The sequence below is a fragment of the Stigmatopora nigra genome, chromosome 19, assembly GCF_051989575.1.
Source record: "Stigmatopora nigra isolate UIUO_SnigA chromosome 19, RoL_Snig_1.1, whole genome shotgun sequence".
In the NCBI taxonomy this organism is placed as follows: Eukaryota; Metazoa; Chordata; class Actinopteri; order Syngnathiformes; family Syngnathidae; genus Stigmatopora; species Stigmatopora nigra.
The window spans coordinates 8,696,701-8,711,442 of record NC_135526.1 but is presented as its reverse complement, the minus strand read 5'-3'; the positions used below and the strand labels follow the sequence as shown (position 1 = coordinate 8,711,442).

Sequence of the window (14,742 nt, the reverse complement as noted above, 5' to 3'; positions counted from 1 at the left end):
TGGCAGAAAATCCGAGTTGTTCATCTTGACCTGCCGCGCATGTTGATAACAAAGAAGAACCCGGAAGTAGTCTGTCAATGTATGGTCACAAACACGAGTTGCTAAGTCACCAAGTGTAAACAAATGTTAACATCTAAGAGTGAGCGGGGACCTTTTGTTATTTTGTGGCATAAAAGGTGAGTGCAGTTTTAACTAAATTATTTGTGCTCATGAGGGTGAGATAATTTGATACTGCGGTCAACAACTATAGCACTATCACTAACTTTCAACTAAAAACAATAACTCAAATATCAATTTTCTATTGTAGGTGAGTTGAATATTTTTTTACCCGGGGAAAGTCTTTCGGGGAACCACTTTTGCGCGTGCATGAAAAATAAACCTTTTCTCCAAAACACAATTCAAATGTATCTTACAAACTCATTCCCTAATTTTCTGAACTACTTCATCCTCTCAAGTGTCGCGGGGGGTGCTGGAGCCTATCCCAGCTGACTACGGGCCAGAGGCAGGTGGACACCCTAAAATGGTGGCCAGCCAATCACAGGGCACAAGGAGACAGACAAACAATTCACGCTCACCCTTTTACCTAGGGGCAGTTCAGTGTGTTCAATCAGCCTATCCTGCATGTTTTCACAATGTGATAGGAAACCAGAGTACCTAGAGAAAACCCACACAAACCCTGGGAGATCATGCAAACTCCACACAGGTGGACCAACGTGGATTTGAACCCAGGTCCCCCTTTGGGAGACTGACACGCTAACCACTCAGACCCCAGGCGCCCACTTGCAAACTTGTCTTTACATTTATTTGTGTATTATTTTGTAATATTTTATACAAAAAATGCACTTGTTAGAAATGTGTTTTTTTCTTGACCAATTGAACTGGAGTGAATTGAGCTAAGTAAGGGCCAACCTGCAGCTGTCTGTTGAATTTCACAGCGCCTACTTTGGTTGTTACCATAGTTACATTGTGTTCTCAACATATTTTTCTCTTGAAGGAACTTCAAACTTTTTTCATAAAATGGTAATCCTGCACGTCAAGCGAGGGGACGAGAGCCTCTTCCTGTACAGCACCAGCGTGGCCGAGGCCATTGACGTGCTCGTGCGTGACTTCACCGCCATTTATAATGGGAGGCTCAAAGTGGACAGAATTTGTGCAGGTAAGACATTTTTTGACTGTATTATTTGTGTCATGCTTGGTAGAAACAAAAATCTGAATGATCTTTTAACATGACAAGTGACACGTTTTAATATGGAATTTGCAACTTTTTTTTTAGAGATGGGCGAGCTTGCCGGGCATGGTATCACACTCCCGCCTAATATGCAAGGACTGACGGATGAGCAACTGGTGGATTTGAAGCTAAAGGACGAGTGGGAAGAAAAGTGTGTGCCGAGTGGGGGTGCCGTATTTAAAAAAGACGACATCGGCCGGCGCAACGGACACGGTAGGTGAACGCATGCCGCCTCTAGTAAAATGTTTGTTAGCCATGTATTTTACAATGCAACTTGCCTTACTGTTGTCAGCGCCAAATGAGAAAATGAAAGCTGTGCTGCTTAAAACGATGGACGAGGCAAAGGCTTTGGTCTCCAAGGTGAGTTTCGAGAACAACTATCAGATGATGGACAACTTTCCCACCTTACTGATTTTTTTGCATAGAAACAAGTGGAAGTCAACGTATGTGTAACCATGGCCATGGTGAAGGAAGCGCTAGCTCAGCTGCGGGGCGCCGTAATGATTGTGTACCCTATGGGGCTTCCTCCTCATGATCCTATCCGCATGGAGTTGGAGGACCGGGAAGATCTGACAGGTACACAGGTGAGTTTGCCAGGTGCAATTGGCAGACTTTTCCTTCTTTTGAAAAATGTGCTCGTCTGTCAGGCGTCGCTGCAAGTGTTAGAAGAATCTGAGTGTCAACTGTGGTGGGCGGCCAAGGAAATGCAACGGGACAAGAAGCTGCAGGATTACATCGGCAAAAACGAGAAGACCAAGCTCGTGGTCAAGATCCAGAAGGTGAGGATTTGAAGGAGTAGGAGAGAAGTAGTATTTTACAATGGCATTGTTTTGTTACAGAAAGGACAGGGGGCGCCGGCGAGGGAGCCTCTAGTCACCAATGAGCAACATAAGCAAATGATGATGCATTTCTACAGAAAACAGGAGGAGCTCAAGGTAAAGGAAAATTGGTGCAAAACAAGCAAGCCAGAAAGTACATTTTGGATAAATGAGTTAATTTCCCCCCCAGAAATTAGAGGAAGCAGATGACGATAGCTATATGGACTCTGATTGGTCAGACCGCCAAGCCCTCAAGAGACAATTTCAAGGTCTGAGCAACATTAAATGGGGACCCAGGTAACTATTTGGACCTTTCCAGCTAGTCCAAATCTGAGAAAAAAATCCTGCTGTGGTTCCATTGAATAAAATGTTGTTTTGTTGTATGTGTAAAAAATGTTCCATTAATCATGAGGTCCAAACTCAAAATTCACAACATTTACAACAAAACTGTTTATTTCGATTAAGTTGAATTTTTTCCACTCTAATGCATTTTGTTGAGCAACTTAAGAATAACCATGTAGCTTATCAATAACAATAAAGCATTGGTTGCTTTAATTCTTCATGCTAAATTTGAAAGAGCCAGGAATTCATACAAAAACAGCACATAGAAATGATTTTGGGAGTTACGTGTGCTTTCGCACAGGTCTTTGCACCACCAAACCCATAAATATTCTTTTAAATATGGTGTTCCACTTCACTGGGAATCCATGCGCATCTCCATCTGGGCATCGAGCGCTGCCTACAAAAAATACGGCAAAATAGGTACTCGGAGTTTCAATCAAAGCATTACAGTCATATCTCGACATTCGAGCAATTGGAGATACGAGTAAAATTTCGGGCAAATATTTATCTTAAGATACAAGACAAATTTTGAGTATACAGTGGACACAAGAGGCTGCTCATAAAAACATCATGGGCACTGTCTTCCTGGTCGCAACCCTCTCGTGTAATGTCTCTACGAGCACTGGGCGGAGGGTAACATTTTTTTCAGTGTTTTTCTTCTTCCTGATAGTCAGTGCAAATGACGTGTATATACTACTTCTCGTTGGCAAGTAGTCGTGTGTTATCCTATTGTGAAGACATTTGTGTGCATCATTTGGAGAATATTTTGAAGGCAAGACAAAAGCAAACCCTCAACAGGTTGCATCTGAAAGTCAGGGTGGAGGCGGGGCAAATAGAGCCAACCCATGAGAAGAAAGGTATCAAAATTTAAAACAAAATTAGAATTAAGTGTAGTGGAAGGTTAGATCGAATATATTTTTGAGTGTGCGTTGTAATCTAACTTCATTAAAATTTGTTTAAGTTGTTACGAGCGTGTTGCCCCGTAAAAAGTCTTTCTCCTCTGCGAAATCTGTCTAATTTTAATATTAGTAAACACATTTCAGTACTATTAAACCACTAGGTATTCGTTACTTTGTTAATAGATGGCGAATTAGAACAAATGAATGTTTTTCCAATCCAATATCTTGTTTTTGGTATTTTTTCAGATGGTTGGAACAAATTAATTTGTTTTTAGTTCCTTCCTATGGAAAACGTTCATTTAAGTTCCAAGTATATCAACATACGAGCTCAGTCCCAGAATGAGTTTGAACTCGTATCTCGAGGTACGACTGTAGTTGGATGCAGTTGCCAGCCACTTACCAGCTCTATTTTGGCCTCTTCTATTTTCACTCGAGCCAGAGACGGGTCCTGCGGTGGAAAACATATTCACACTCAGTCGATGCCAGCAAAACCATTTTTTTTCTTTGATTATAAAAATTCAAAAAAGAACAAACTGGAGCAAGGTCCATAAAAGGCTGCAGTTTCTTCCTCAGGGGTTCCAATTCTTCTTTGAGCGTAGTCACTTCCTGTTCAGATGGAATCAAGTTTTCTTTAAAAACAGCAAGTTAAACATGCAAATTGTTATAAATTATTGCTTTGAGCTGACCTCTGAAAGTCGGACTAAAGCTTGATGGCTGAGCGAATCCTTCATGTTTCTAGACGCCAGCGTTGCCTGAAAGATTTTTACAGTCACATCATGCCAGCCTTACTTAACATAGTTACTCTCATATAAGCCGCATTTGTCGGTCAAAAAAAGACGACTGAATCGAGGGTATGGCTTGTATGCGCATAAAATATAATATATCGGCTTTGATACCTGCGTAATGTGTATCTCATGCGATTATTGCTACCCAATACTGCTAGGGACACACTTGCTGGTTGTGCTTACGTTACTTCCTTTTTGAAGGGAAATTATTGTACATTTGTGATTATGGAATACAACAAAAATTAGTTTTTTTCTTGTCCAAAAGTGACAGCCATTGCAGTAATAAACCATTGGAAAAAAATCCATATTTTGACAATAGAAGCAATTTGGCCACCACAACATCTTAAACTAAGAAATGTGTAATTTCTGTTATTAAAAACCATCAGGTTGTCATCAAGATAGACTTATTTCTTTTTTCAAATTGAATAATTTGATATTTTGCATTTACAAAAATAGGCAAATTAACTTTCTTTTATTAAACCTAATGTATTGATTCATAGTGTTAGAAATACCAAGTGCGATGATTTTTCTAAAGATTTTGCCTTCAAAGTAAGACATTTGTACTCCCTATTAAAACCATGAATGTGGAGGTGAAATTGTGAATCGGGGCGGCTTATAAGTGAGAAATTGTTAAATTCAACAATTTTAAGGCGGTTTTAGGGTGCGAGTAAATATGATATCTTATTTTACGATACGGTTCGCAACGTGATACCCATGGCAGCCGAGTACCTCGTTGGCTTGGCATCTGTTGGAAAGCTCACGAGTCTTTCCTTTGATAAAATCCATGTTTAGCAGCCTCTCCTCCGCTTTGGCCCACTCCACCTCTTGGGCGTCACATACTTTGCTCATGTTGCTGTGGATGACAAAATTCCATTATTCAATTGTTTCAGAAAGGGAAAGAACTACAGAGTTAAAAATAATCAAGTGGGGAGAATAAAAGTCTATTTCAAGACGCCATCTATTTCTGAGTCAATTTTCAACAATCATCTTCTGTTGGGTTAAACAAAAAGTTCATTTGTTTTCTAAATCTACCATTTTTCATGAACAGTGTCACATTTTCAAATATAAATTGATAGATCTACAAAGAAGGGGGGAAACAAAAAGCATACTCTTCCAGTTGTCCTTGCAGCACCACCGCGTCGCCCAGTTTCTTCCGGAGCGCCAAGAGCTCACGTTCCGCCTCGGTGTCAGCCTTCTTCGCCGCCAGGAGTCGGTTGGTCAGGCAATTCACAGCAGGCATCCAACTGCCAAACCAAGTGCAACCACCAGGCTTTCGCATCAGAATTCAGTGCTCAGATTGCCTGCTCCACACACCTGTAGAGAGACGTGTCTCGGAGCGCCAGGGCCTCGGCATTGTCCGCCAGAGAGGACAACGAGTCCACAGATGACTTGGACACGTTCGTGTAAGAAATGCCCAAGCCTTCCTCGGTCACGTTCCGGAGGTGAGTACCTGCGAAAACACACTTAAAATCTACACTGACAACAACTGTAAGGGGTAGGTGCGCAATTTCTTACAGATTAAAACAATTGTGAGACTTACAAATTTTCCAAGCTGAGTCACAATCAAACTTACCTTAACACTCTTATGCACCATTTTTGACGGCAGTAGACGCACAGCCTAATTTAACTAGTTGTGGTCAATGAACAAACATTTAACCTAGTCAATTTGAATCGGATGTCTAGCGATGTAAATGGTATTAAAACATGTATATTATCTTTCTCATCTAGAAATGAGCACAGATTTTCAGTGTATGCATAGTATTTGAGCTGATGTAAAAGTAAAACCAGTGTACTTATTCATTGGACTACTAATTTATTCATTTATTATGTATTGATTTATTTGCCTGTTGTTATTTGTGCACTGTGGTGAAAGGTTTGATTCTCATTATACTTGTATATAATGACAATAAAAGCAATCAATTCAATTCATTTTGCCTCACCCTCAGCTCCATACTCATCTGCTTTTTGGTTTAAGTCTTGAGCGAGCAGGCTGATGTGCCGGCATCGAATTTCGCTGGAGCAGGCAAGCTGATCCAAAAGATCAGCGGTCCTTACGTTCACCTCAAACGGAGGAACCGCCTGGTCAGCGAATGTAGACGCCAGCCAACTTTTTACCTTAAACAAGTTACACAAGTGAGTCAACCAACAACGACAACAGTAAAAAGCGAATGCGGCTCGTTACCCTCTGGAGTTTTTCACTCATGACTGAGGGAATGAAACAAGTCGGTGACGTCTTTTCTATTTCCCCGCCAACGACATCGCTTCCGGTTTTCCGTATGTGTCGCCCAATCAGAAAAAAAGATTGAAATGACTTCCGTATGTTTTTCCTTAACAAAAAATGGCACTCAAATGCAGTGTTGGAATAATAATACCCGTATTTAATTGAGTTTCACTAAAATATTCCCCAAAATAAATATTTCAACAATATCAAGACATTTAAGCATGTATCCATAGATATTAAATAGGAATTAGTAGTAGTGGTTATCTAAAGTCGGAAGTTGGTAACCGTATTGCGTCGGAGAAAGAAGCGGTCTTTGTTGTTGAAGACTAAATTATATGGGGGGAATTATTTTAATTCAGATCCTATTTTATGCTATGAATTCATAGTTTGTATTCATGTATTGTCTGTTGATTGTTTTGGGGGGTCGAGCCAATATACCATAACACCATGTGACTAAATTGACCAATCATGGGCTCCGCATTGGGCACGTGACGCATACAATCGCTAACTCCGAACGGCGCTAATTTTTAATTTAAAAAAAATGGCGACACGACCTAAGATTTCCGCAGGTTGCCCGACGCAACTCAACAACGCGTTCGAAACTTTTAGCGCTGACTACTCTTGCGACGAGGAAAGTTTAACCAGTCTTCCGGTAGCGGAATCTGAAAACGATGATGCTCCTTTAGTGTTCATCTGCGAAAAATGCAAATTACTCGTCGGGGATTCTTTTTCGTGGGAAGGCAGCGACGACGAACAAAATCACATTCACCTCAAACGTACGTCGATTTGTTGTCTTCACCAACTCAAACTCAATGGGACCCCATGCTTCTACCGGTTTTTATTTGGTTTTCAGGAGTCACCAACAACGTGTTGCTTTCGAAAGACACCCGACTGCATCAAGTTGGTAAAGGAGTTCCCTGGTAAGGAACCAACGTCTTTATAAATGTCATAATGTTGGTTTGTCGTGGTTGGACTCACAACTTTATCTCCTCAGTGCAGATGTTGTACAATGTTTCCCAACTTTTTTTTTGTTTGAAAGAATCTCAAGGGACACCATCGGAAAATATTTTAATTTATAACTATGTCGCCTATATTAACAATAGTCATTCTCATCAAAATTTTATCAGCAGGAATTACAAACCTCCAAAATGATTCAAAATCACTTTTTTTTTTACACTGACCTAATGTCACCAAAAGTTTGGAAGGGGACCCTGAACAACGTCCGGTTCTAGTGATCTAATGTCAAAGTTTTTGAACGGATAATTTTATGACTGTTCTCCAAATATTACTTAAATATCCTCATATTAGGCTCACAGACTTTACGTCGCCAAAAGTTGATGCCTAGAAACCAAACAACTAGAGAAAATAAGCAACAAAATAACTGTTTCACAATTTGTATTTTGTATTAGTATAATGTATAATTTAACGTTCATCATATTTTCATTTTAACCTTGTAATAGTTCAATTTTAATGTTGTTATATTCTTATTCATTTTTCACTCTGAATATTACATTGTATGACTTTTTGCCATTTCTCACTGTGCTGCTCTATACTATTCTCCTATGTTTTTTTTTTATTTATTTAAAACCCTTTTCCAGCGTAATTGTAGATTTGGTGTGTCGGGGATGCCAGTCTGTTCTGGGGATGATGTACAAGTCCACACCGAAAAGCATGGACCACAAAAGGTTTACCTTTTGCTTCAGCGTGGCAAAAATTGACAGGTTAGTATTTCCACAAGCTAAATTTCACAGCTGTTACATTTTTTTCTCTCTCAGAGAAATTGTCTGGCTAATTCCAATACCAAATATGATCATACACTTATACCATATTTACTCGCATACAAGCCGCCCCTCCACGTATAAGCTGCACCCTTAAAATTGTTGAATTTAACAATTGCTCCCGCTTTAGCCGTCCCCTGATTGACAGTTTTCACCTCCATATTAATGGTTTCAATAGGAGGTACAAATGTATTACGATGAAGGGAAAGTCTTATAATTGCACGTGGTATTTCTGAGATACTGTATAAATCAATAACATGTTATCATAATGAAGTTAGTATCCTGTCTTTACAAATGCAAAATATGAAATTATTCAATTTGAAAAAGGAAATGAGTCTATCTTGTTGAGAGCCTGATCCTATTTAATGACAGAAATTACAATTTCACAATGTTAAATTTTGTTTTCTGTTGGGTTTTCATTAAGAGGTAGGTTAATGTATTGTTCCTTTTCATTCAGGCACCTCAGTGGGCAGGTCAGGGTTGCTTAACTTTTCATGTTATGTTGTTTTACCACTTAGGCAGACAGCTTTGGGTCCTATTGCTGTAGGTTAAGTTGTAGTTATTTTTCATAGTATTGCCAACATTTTCAGCTGAATTTTCAATATTTGTCTAAAAGTTGACTGAAACGCGTTCGCCAGGAAGAATGCCAGAATGCAAATTCGCTAATAGTTTTAATTGTTATCTTTTCTCTGAAATAAATGACTGTATTGGCCTCATTGTCTTGTGATATGGTGTTTCGTCTTTGTCACCTTCCAGTTTCATGCATATAAGCCATACTGGCTTATATGCGAGTAAATACTGTAATTATGCAGAGATATCAGCAAGTAAGGAAATAAATTTAATTAAATGAAATGAGCTAATAATAAAGTAACTTGAAACAGCAGACAAAATCACTGACGTTGATTCTCTTTTGGTTTTGATTGTTTTTTTTTTTTTCTTTTTCTGGGCTAGTTATGTGCTGGGTAGCGCTAACCAGATGTTGTTAGAAGAAGGCCCCGGCCAGCAGCCGGTCACTCTGGAGTTCAGAGAAGACGTTGAACGGCTACTCACTCGGGTAAGATAAAAAAAAAAAAAAAAAACCTTGTCATCCCCACCTTTCTTTAACTTGCCGGTGATGTCATCAATGAGATCACCTCCCATATGGGCAGGTGACCTCATCTCACATCTCTACACCCTAATCTGATTTTAGTATGTTTCTTTATCAACATCTTCAGATAAATCGCCCAACCAATATTTAGTTAATTCATTTAGTAAATTAATCTATGCAACTAATCTCCCCTTTCAATGTAATCCTTCCGAGGGTTGTTTTGATTTTTAATGTCCTTTGTGTGAAATAGTAAGTACCGATTATATCCTGTGGGTGTCGCTCTAGCATTCTTGCAGGGACAAGACAAAAGGAAAATGTGTGCAGGAATCTGTTATTAGAGGAAAACATGTTGTCAAGATACTTATGATTAAAATTGGAAAAGTAAACCTTAAGAGTTTATGGTAGTGGATCAGTTTTAATCTGTTTGACCGAGAAATAAACGCATTTGAAAGGAAGTTATAAATTATTTATGTAAAAATCATAAAATATGCAATTAAAAAAATAAAATTAAAAAATACTTGATGATTTTAAATCAATATAATTAGAAAACGGATTAATTCTCATTGTATTTCACAAAAAAACTGGGAAAAAATAACCCCCAAAATTATGAATACACCCAATTTTCGACATTAGTTTCCACCTTAAAAAAAAGAAATTGTCAAGAAATAAAAATGATATGCAAATTGAAATACAATTTTGAATAAGCCAAATGCTCTGAGTTTTCTCCCTAAAAAATATCACGAGAAATATTAGGGATAATAAAATTAATACATGGATTACCTAAAATATTCCGAAAATGATAAACAGCTCTAATGATATTTTAAAGAGATTACAGTGATCTGTTAAATACACACTTCCATGCACGCAAAGGAGCACATGGCCAAATAAGTGCATGTGGTTTGTATGCCCCTCCCCCAATGATCTCCAGCATGTCTTTGTTTTTTAATTTCCCTTCCGTCCACTTTCTCGGCCAAGATGAAGATGATGGTGGTGGCAATGGCGCGTCAGGTGGAAGAGCTGGAGCGCCCCGTTAAAGACGATGCCTGAGCGCCAACCAAATGTGCCGTTCTTCCCCCTCCTCCCCAGAAATCGCTTCCGTCAGCAGTTTGGACATCGATCAGGGAGGCTTAATGTTCTGTTGTTTACTTGTGTTGGCTGTTCAACAAATTAATAAATAACAAATAAAACAATTTGAGCTCCAGCATCATGATGGGTTTCTGCGTCCCCCCCCCCCCCCCCCCCCCCATGCTAGATTTTTCTCATGGTGCCTGTTTTTATGGCCCGGTGGGGTACCGCTATTTTGGTTGGCAACAGTAACACCAAATCTGTAGAACCATCCGGATAATCTGCACCTATCCGTGCCGAACGAGGAGCTTCCCTCCGTGAGCTGGTCCGATGGACTTTTCCTTTCAGGGACTCGACATGCTGCTTTTTGCGCCTAGCAACACTTCCCGGTGCGGCGTCGTCGCCTCCCCCAAACACCCCCCCTTCCTACGGCGAGGTTTCATCATTCGAAAACAACGGCGCGGTCGCCACGGCAACAGGCGCCACGCGCTACCTCAGCTGGCCCGTATCGGGAGGGGCCACCGTGCACGCGCGCCGGCTAATCTGTTTTTCTCTCAAATCGCCCGACCCCACCCTTCCCCCGCCCTGACTGGGAACAACAACACACAAAGCACACTGGAGGTGCAAACAGATGTGCATTTGTCAGCATGTGTTTAAGTGGAGCCCGGAACAAACAAACATTTGCCATAAATGGAAATGGAATTGTTGTTTTAGTGGATGTAAGGTCACCTAACACGTGGCTAGAGATTAGGTCAGACTGAACATATGAAACCATATTTTCACAATTATTCCATGTCCTTACACTGAAAATACTGATCATGTTCACCTATATATTTCAGTTTTACCTAGATACTCTGCATTTATCAATGACTACTTATTTTCAATGATAAATTATATCTTTAATTTGACACTTGGAAAAATGTTATCCTTAGATATTTTTTTCCATAAAGAATTTTTAAAAAATACATTTTTTACATTTTTTTTAATTTTTTACACTTTTTGATGATACGTTTTGTTTTTAATAAGGTTCTAGAGTTGTTTTTTCATGAAGAATTAGAGAAAAAAAATCATTTTTTTACCATTTTGTTTACCAAACTTCAATTAATTTTTTACAAAAAGAATTAATTTAATCTTTGCTACTGTCTCCTGTTTACATTACCAAAATTGTCCAAAGAACCTCCAAACTAGATAATGCAACCAAATTCAAACCCTTGCTGTACTTAGTAGACTGGGCATTACCCTCATGGCCCAAAAAGCCATCATTTTTCATAACTCCTAAATTTGAGGCATATGGCCAAAACCATCAATTTATTGCCCAAAACCTTTCCTCAACTTTGACCTATTTACCTCAAAATGAATCACCTCTTCCACTCCATCTTACACACTGTAGATTTGATCATCTCTTGAATTGTTTGGACAACTCAGTCAACCCTAAATGTGGGTTTATTTTATTTTAGTGCAATAACATTAAACCTAGAGGAGATGCTGCTGTTATGGAAATAATGAGGTGAGGCATGTTTAACTATTGAGCTCAAATCTAGATGGCTATCCCTTGCGCAGCTTGCCACCTTTATTGCACCACTTGTGGTCTGAACCAATCAACAGGCCCCCAGAATCCCCCCCTAATAACTAACGCGGAGGCTTTCACTCTTCGTTTCCACCTATGAGGAAGTCATGTTGCCATGGAGGCAATGAAGCCTCCATCCACCAATGGCATCGTGCCCGGCTCTCCGCGACCGGCCAATAGCAATCTGTTATGTCGGCGCAGGCCGGCGCCCCATTGGCTCATGGCCCCTCTTTGATGACATTTCCCTTTTTCCTCTTGTTTTTTACGACGAGGGAAAGTGGGGGTAAAAAAAGAGAATCTCAAGTAGTTTCACCTGTTTTGCAGCTTGCAAAATAAACACATTTGGACAACGATGCAATAAAGCAAGTCATGTAGAGATACTTGCACTTGCTGTTATGTTGGGAAAAAATGTCACCCAAAACTTACAAATTACAAGTGCAGTTAATGCAAGTCATAAACATTTTCATAATTTTAATGCTGCAGTTCAAAAGTGGAAAGGTACTAATTCTATAAGAACATTATTATAACCATTGTGTACCTGTGGAAAAATACAAAAAAATATTTCATTTTCTGAACCACTTTATCCTCACTAGGGTTGTGGGGGGTGCTGGAGCCAATCCCAGCTAGCTTCGGGTCAGAGGCAGGGGACACCCAAGCCAATCGCATGGCACAAGGAGACAAACAACTATTCACACTCACACTCAGGGGCAATTTAGAGTGTCCAATCAGCCTTCCATGCATGTCTTTGGAATGTGGGAGGCAACCGGAGTACCCGGAGAAAACCCACGCTGGCCCAATGAGAACATGCAAACTCCACACAGGTGGACCGTCTTGGATTTAAACCTAGATCCCCCACTGTGAGGCTGACGCGCTTATTCGCTGGGTCGCCCAGAGAAAAAGATATGTAGCTTTATTTTTAAATCACAACCGAAACAGGTGAAACATTTAGTTTTAATTTAATAATATATATTTTTTAAAATCACAAAATAAATGATCTATTTAAAAATATTCATCTCACTCCTTAACATCCAATCAAATCATGTTATAATCAACTATTTTTGTGTTTGGCTCCCTTCACATCTACAAATATTGATTTAATAAAAGATCTTTCGTTAAGCATATAATTTACAAAAGGTGAAGTTTAAAACGTGCACATCAATTTGGTAATAATTGCCTGTAAATTTGAAGACTAAATGCAAAAAAAGACAGAAAAAAATTCAAATTTTTTTCTGTTTTTGGCTTCCCTCGACCAACTAAAGAGCTGAAAAGTTTTTCTCGCATTGTCCCCCCAGCAGCTTAATGCAACTAAACAGAAAAACAAAAGGCTCTGACGCCTGTCTCCCATTATCCGCTTAAAAGCACGTTGACTGTTTGTGTCATCCTTGGCATGTGTTGACCCCCCTCCGACTCCCCCCATTTGTCTGGTCAAGCCAGTGCGACCCAATGAGATTTAGGGGGAGCCGCAGCTGAGTGGATTAACGTCTACAGTTTGTGTTTATGACAACAAACCCGAGGGGGGGTTGGTCAAATGTGCGCCAAACCCTGCACGGAGTCTTTCAGCTGTTGTGGGGGTCTTTCCTTATCTTTTGGCCCGCGGGAAACCCAACAAGTGTTACGCTTTGATAGTGGATTGACTTAGCGTGGGTACCGTATTTTCAAGACTATAAGGCACACATAAAAGTCTTAGATTTTCTATATATGGACCAATACTAAAATTGCTATCACGATAAAATAAAATAAATCAGTTGATAGGTTAACTATTCTCTACAGCTCCCACAACTACAGCATGCAGCCCCCGACTCGACTATTTTCCCTTAGATAAAGTACTGCGCTAGTAGCTAGCGTTACTATTTGCGAATGGATTGTGGCCTGGCGATTGGCATCAAAACATCTTTACAAAGCATGGAAGACAGTGTTGGAATAGTAATACTAGATACTAGCTAGCTACTATTTGCCAGGCTGCGTCTATGAAAACGGCGCGTCCATTGTGTGCTTAAAATACAGAAATAGCACTCGTTACTGACACTGCGGCTAGAAATACGATGCGCTGTATAGTCGTGAAAATATGGTACTTTTAAGAGAACTACAAAAGAAACACATGACAGTTTTTTGAGGTCATTATAAATATTTGAAATCATTTTATACAGCATAGAAATCTCTTGACAAAGCAACAAAAGTGTCCACCGTTACAAAATGTTACAAAAGTCTTCCCCGAGCTCGGCTTTAACGCATTTTTGTTTTCAAATAAAAAAAGTACAAAGACTGCTGACAGTGACAACATCGCATGCAACTTTCCCATCCATTGGTAAACAGTGCCAGGCCTTAAATCCAAAATTCACAAAATGGCTTTATGAAGGAGGAAATCAAATTATTGTATGTACATGATTCCTCCTCCACCATCCTTGGCAAAAACTCCACATTTGACATAAATACTTATTGCACAACCAATGTCAAAAACATCTTGCTTTTTCAGTAAGGCTCATTTGCATTGCGTTTAGATTTTTTTTTTTTACTTTATTCCAGCCACAAGGGGCATTTTTGGTTTCAAATCATGTCATTTTGTCCGTAAAATTAGCATTAATTGCTTAGCGTCGAGCAAATCCAAATGACCCCCGGATAGTCGGACTAGTCGGACGATTTGTGCTGGTTTTGCAAGAAAACCGACTTTTCGCCAAGTGAAACTTTCCTTTTAGCAACGTAATTTTCTCCTTGCCTCCGATGGGTCTCGAACTCAGTTGAAATTGCTTTGGCGTGTTCTGCACAATCGACAAAAACAAAAGGTGCGTAGCCGAGCATGAGGTAAGCGGCGTTGGACAACATAGGGACAGAGAAGAGGATGTGCGGCGGTTCCTCACTTTCACATTTGCTGTTCAGTGTATTATACAGTTGTCGTGTGCGAGCACTTTTGTCGAGAAACTCAGACTCACAAACTTAAAATTAAGACTTGCCATC

At 39.7% G+C, this 14,742-nt stretch overlaps 3 protein-coding genes across 3 annotated transcripts; 2 read left to right on the top strand and 1 right to left on the bottom strand.

Moving 5' to 3' along the window:
- The first annotated feature begins 41 nt into the window (after nucleotides 1-41).
- Nucleotides 42-2,601, top strand: cfap298 (cilia and flagella associated protein 298). The gene is made up of 8 exons (XM_077741245.1): nucleotides 42-176; nucleotides 995-1,156; nucleotides 1,274-1,441; nucleotides 1,521-1,588; nucleotides 1,654-1,812; nucleotides 1,876-2,007; nucleotides 2,068-2,163; nucleotides 2,237-2,601. The coding sequence occupies exons 2-8, from the start codon at nucleotides 1,018-1,020 to the stop codon at nucleotides 2,345-2,347; spliced, it is 873 nt and encodes a 290-aa protein (XP_077597371.1). The 5' UTR covers nucleotides 42-176; nucleotides 995-1,017; the 3' UTR covers nucleotides 2,348-2,601.
- On the bottom strand, nucleotides 2,473-6,390 carry haus1 (HAUS augmin-like complex, subunit 1). Its single transcript, XM_077741246.1, has 9 exons — nucleotides 6,255-6,390; nucleotides 6,013-6,187; nucleotides 5,387-5,522; nucleotides 5,182-5,316; nucleotides 4,802-4,925; nucleotides 3,974-4,039; nucleotides 3,822-3,893; nucleotides 3,688-3,735; nucleotides 2,473-2,785 (listed from the first exon to the last, which is right to left on the bottom strand). The coding sequence occupies exons 1-9, from the start codon at nucleotides 6,273-6,275 to the stop codon at nucleotides 2,741-2,743; spliced, it is 822 nt and encodes a 273-aa protein (XP_077597372.1). The 5' UTR covers nucleotides 6,276-6,390; the 3' UTR covers nucleotides 2,473-2,740.
- A 380-nt stretch (nucleotides 6,391-6,770) lies between these two features.
- Nucleotides 6,771-10,348, top strand: mis18a (MIS18 kinetochore protein A). Its single transcript, XM_077741247.1, has 5 exons — nucleotides 6,771-7,069; nucleotides 7,147-7,213; nucleotides 7,892-8,014; nucleotides 9,023-9,125; nucleotides 10,134-10,348. Exons 1-5 carry the CDS (start codon nucleotides 6,835-6,837, stop codon nucleotides 10,203-10,205), a joined length of 600 nt encoding a protein of 199 aa, XP_077597373.1. The 5' UTR covers nucleotides 6,771-6,834; the 3' UTR covers nucleotides 10,206-10,348.
- Nucleotides 10,349-14,742: the final 4,394 nt, after the last annotated feature.

What these genes read in the sequence shown, in the direction of transcription:
- cfap298 (XM_077741245.1), top strand. Translation starts at nt 1,018, where the DNA reads ATGGTAATCCTGCACGTCAAGCGAGGGGACGAGAGCCTCTTCCTGTAC. An exon ending in CGGCCGGCGCAACGGACACG is followed by an intron (nt 1,442 to 1,520) that starts GTAGGTGAACGC and finishes TACTGTTGTCAG; the next exon opens with CGCCAAATGAGAAAATGAAA. An exon ending in TCGTGGTCAAGATCCAGAAG is followed by an intron (nt 2,008 to 2,067) that starts GTGAGGATTTGA and finishes GTTTTGTTACAG; the next exon opens with AAAGGACAGGGGGCGCCGGC.
- mis18a (XM_077741247.1), top strand. Translation starts at nt 6,835, where the DNA reads ATGGCGACACGACCTAAGATTTCCGCAGGTTGCCCGACGCAACTCAAC. An exon ending in GTTGGTAAAGGAGTTCCCTG is followed by an intron (nt 7,214 to 7,891) that starts GTAAGGAACCAA and finishes ACCCTTTTCCAG; the next exon opens with CGTAATTGTAGATTTGGTGT. An exon ending in AGCGTGGCAAAAATTGACAG is followed by an intron (nt 8,015 to 9,022) that starts GTTAGTATTTCC and finishes TTTCTGGGCTAG; the next exon opens with TTATGTGCTGGGTAGCGCTA.
- haus1 (XM_077741246.1), bottom strand. Translation starts at nt 6,275, where the DNA reads ATGAGTGAAAAACTCCAGAGG. An exon ending in CTTTAGTCCGACTTTCAGAG is followed by an intron (nt 3,894 to 3,973) that starts GTCAGCTCAAAG and finishes CCATCTGAACAG; the next exon opens with GAAGTGACTACGCTCAAAGA. An exon ending in AAGAGGCCAAAATAGAGCTG is followed by an intron (nt 2,786 to 3,687) that starts GTAAGTGGCTGG and finishes TATTTTTTGTAG; the next exon opens with GCAGCGCTCGATGCCCAGAT.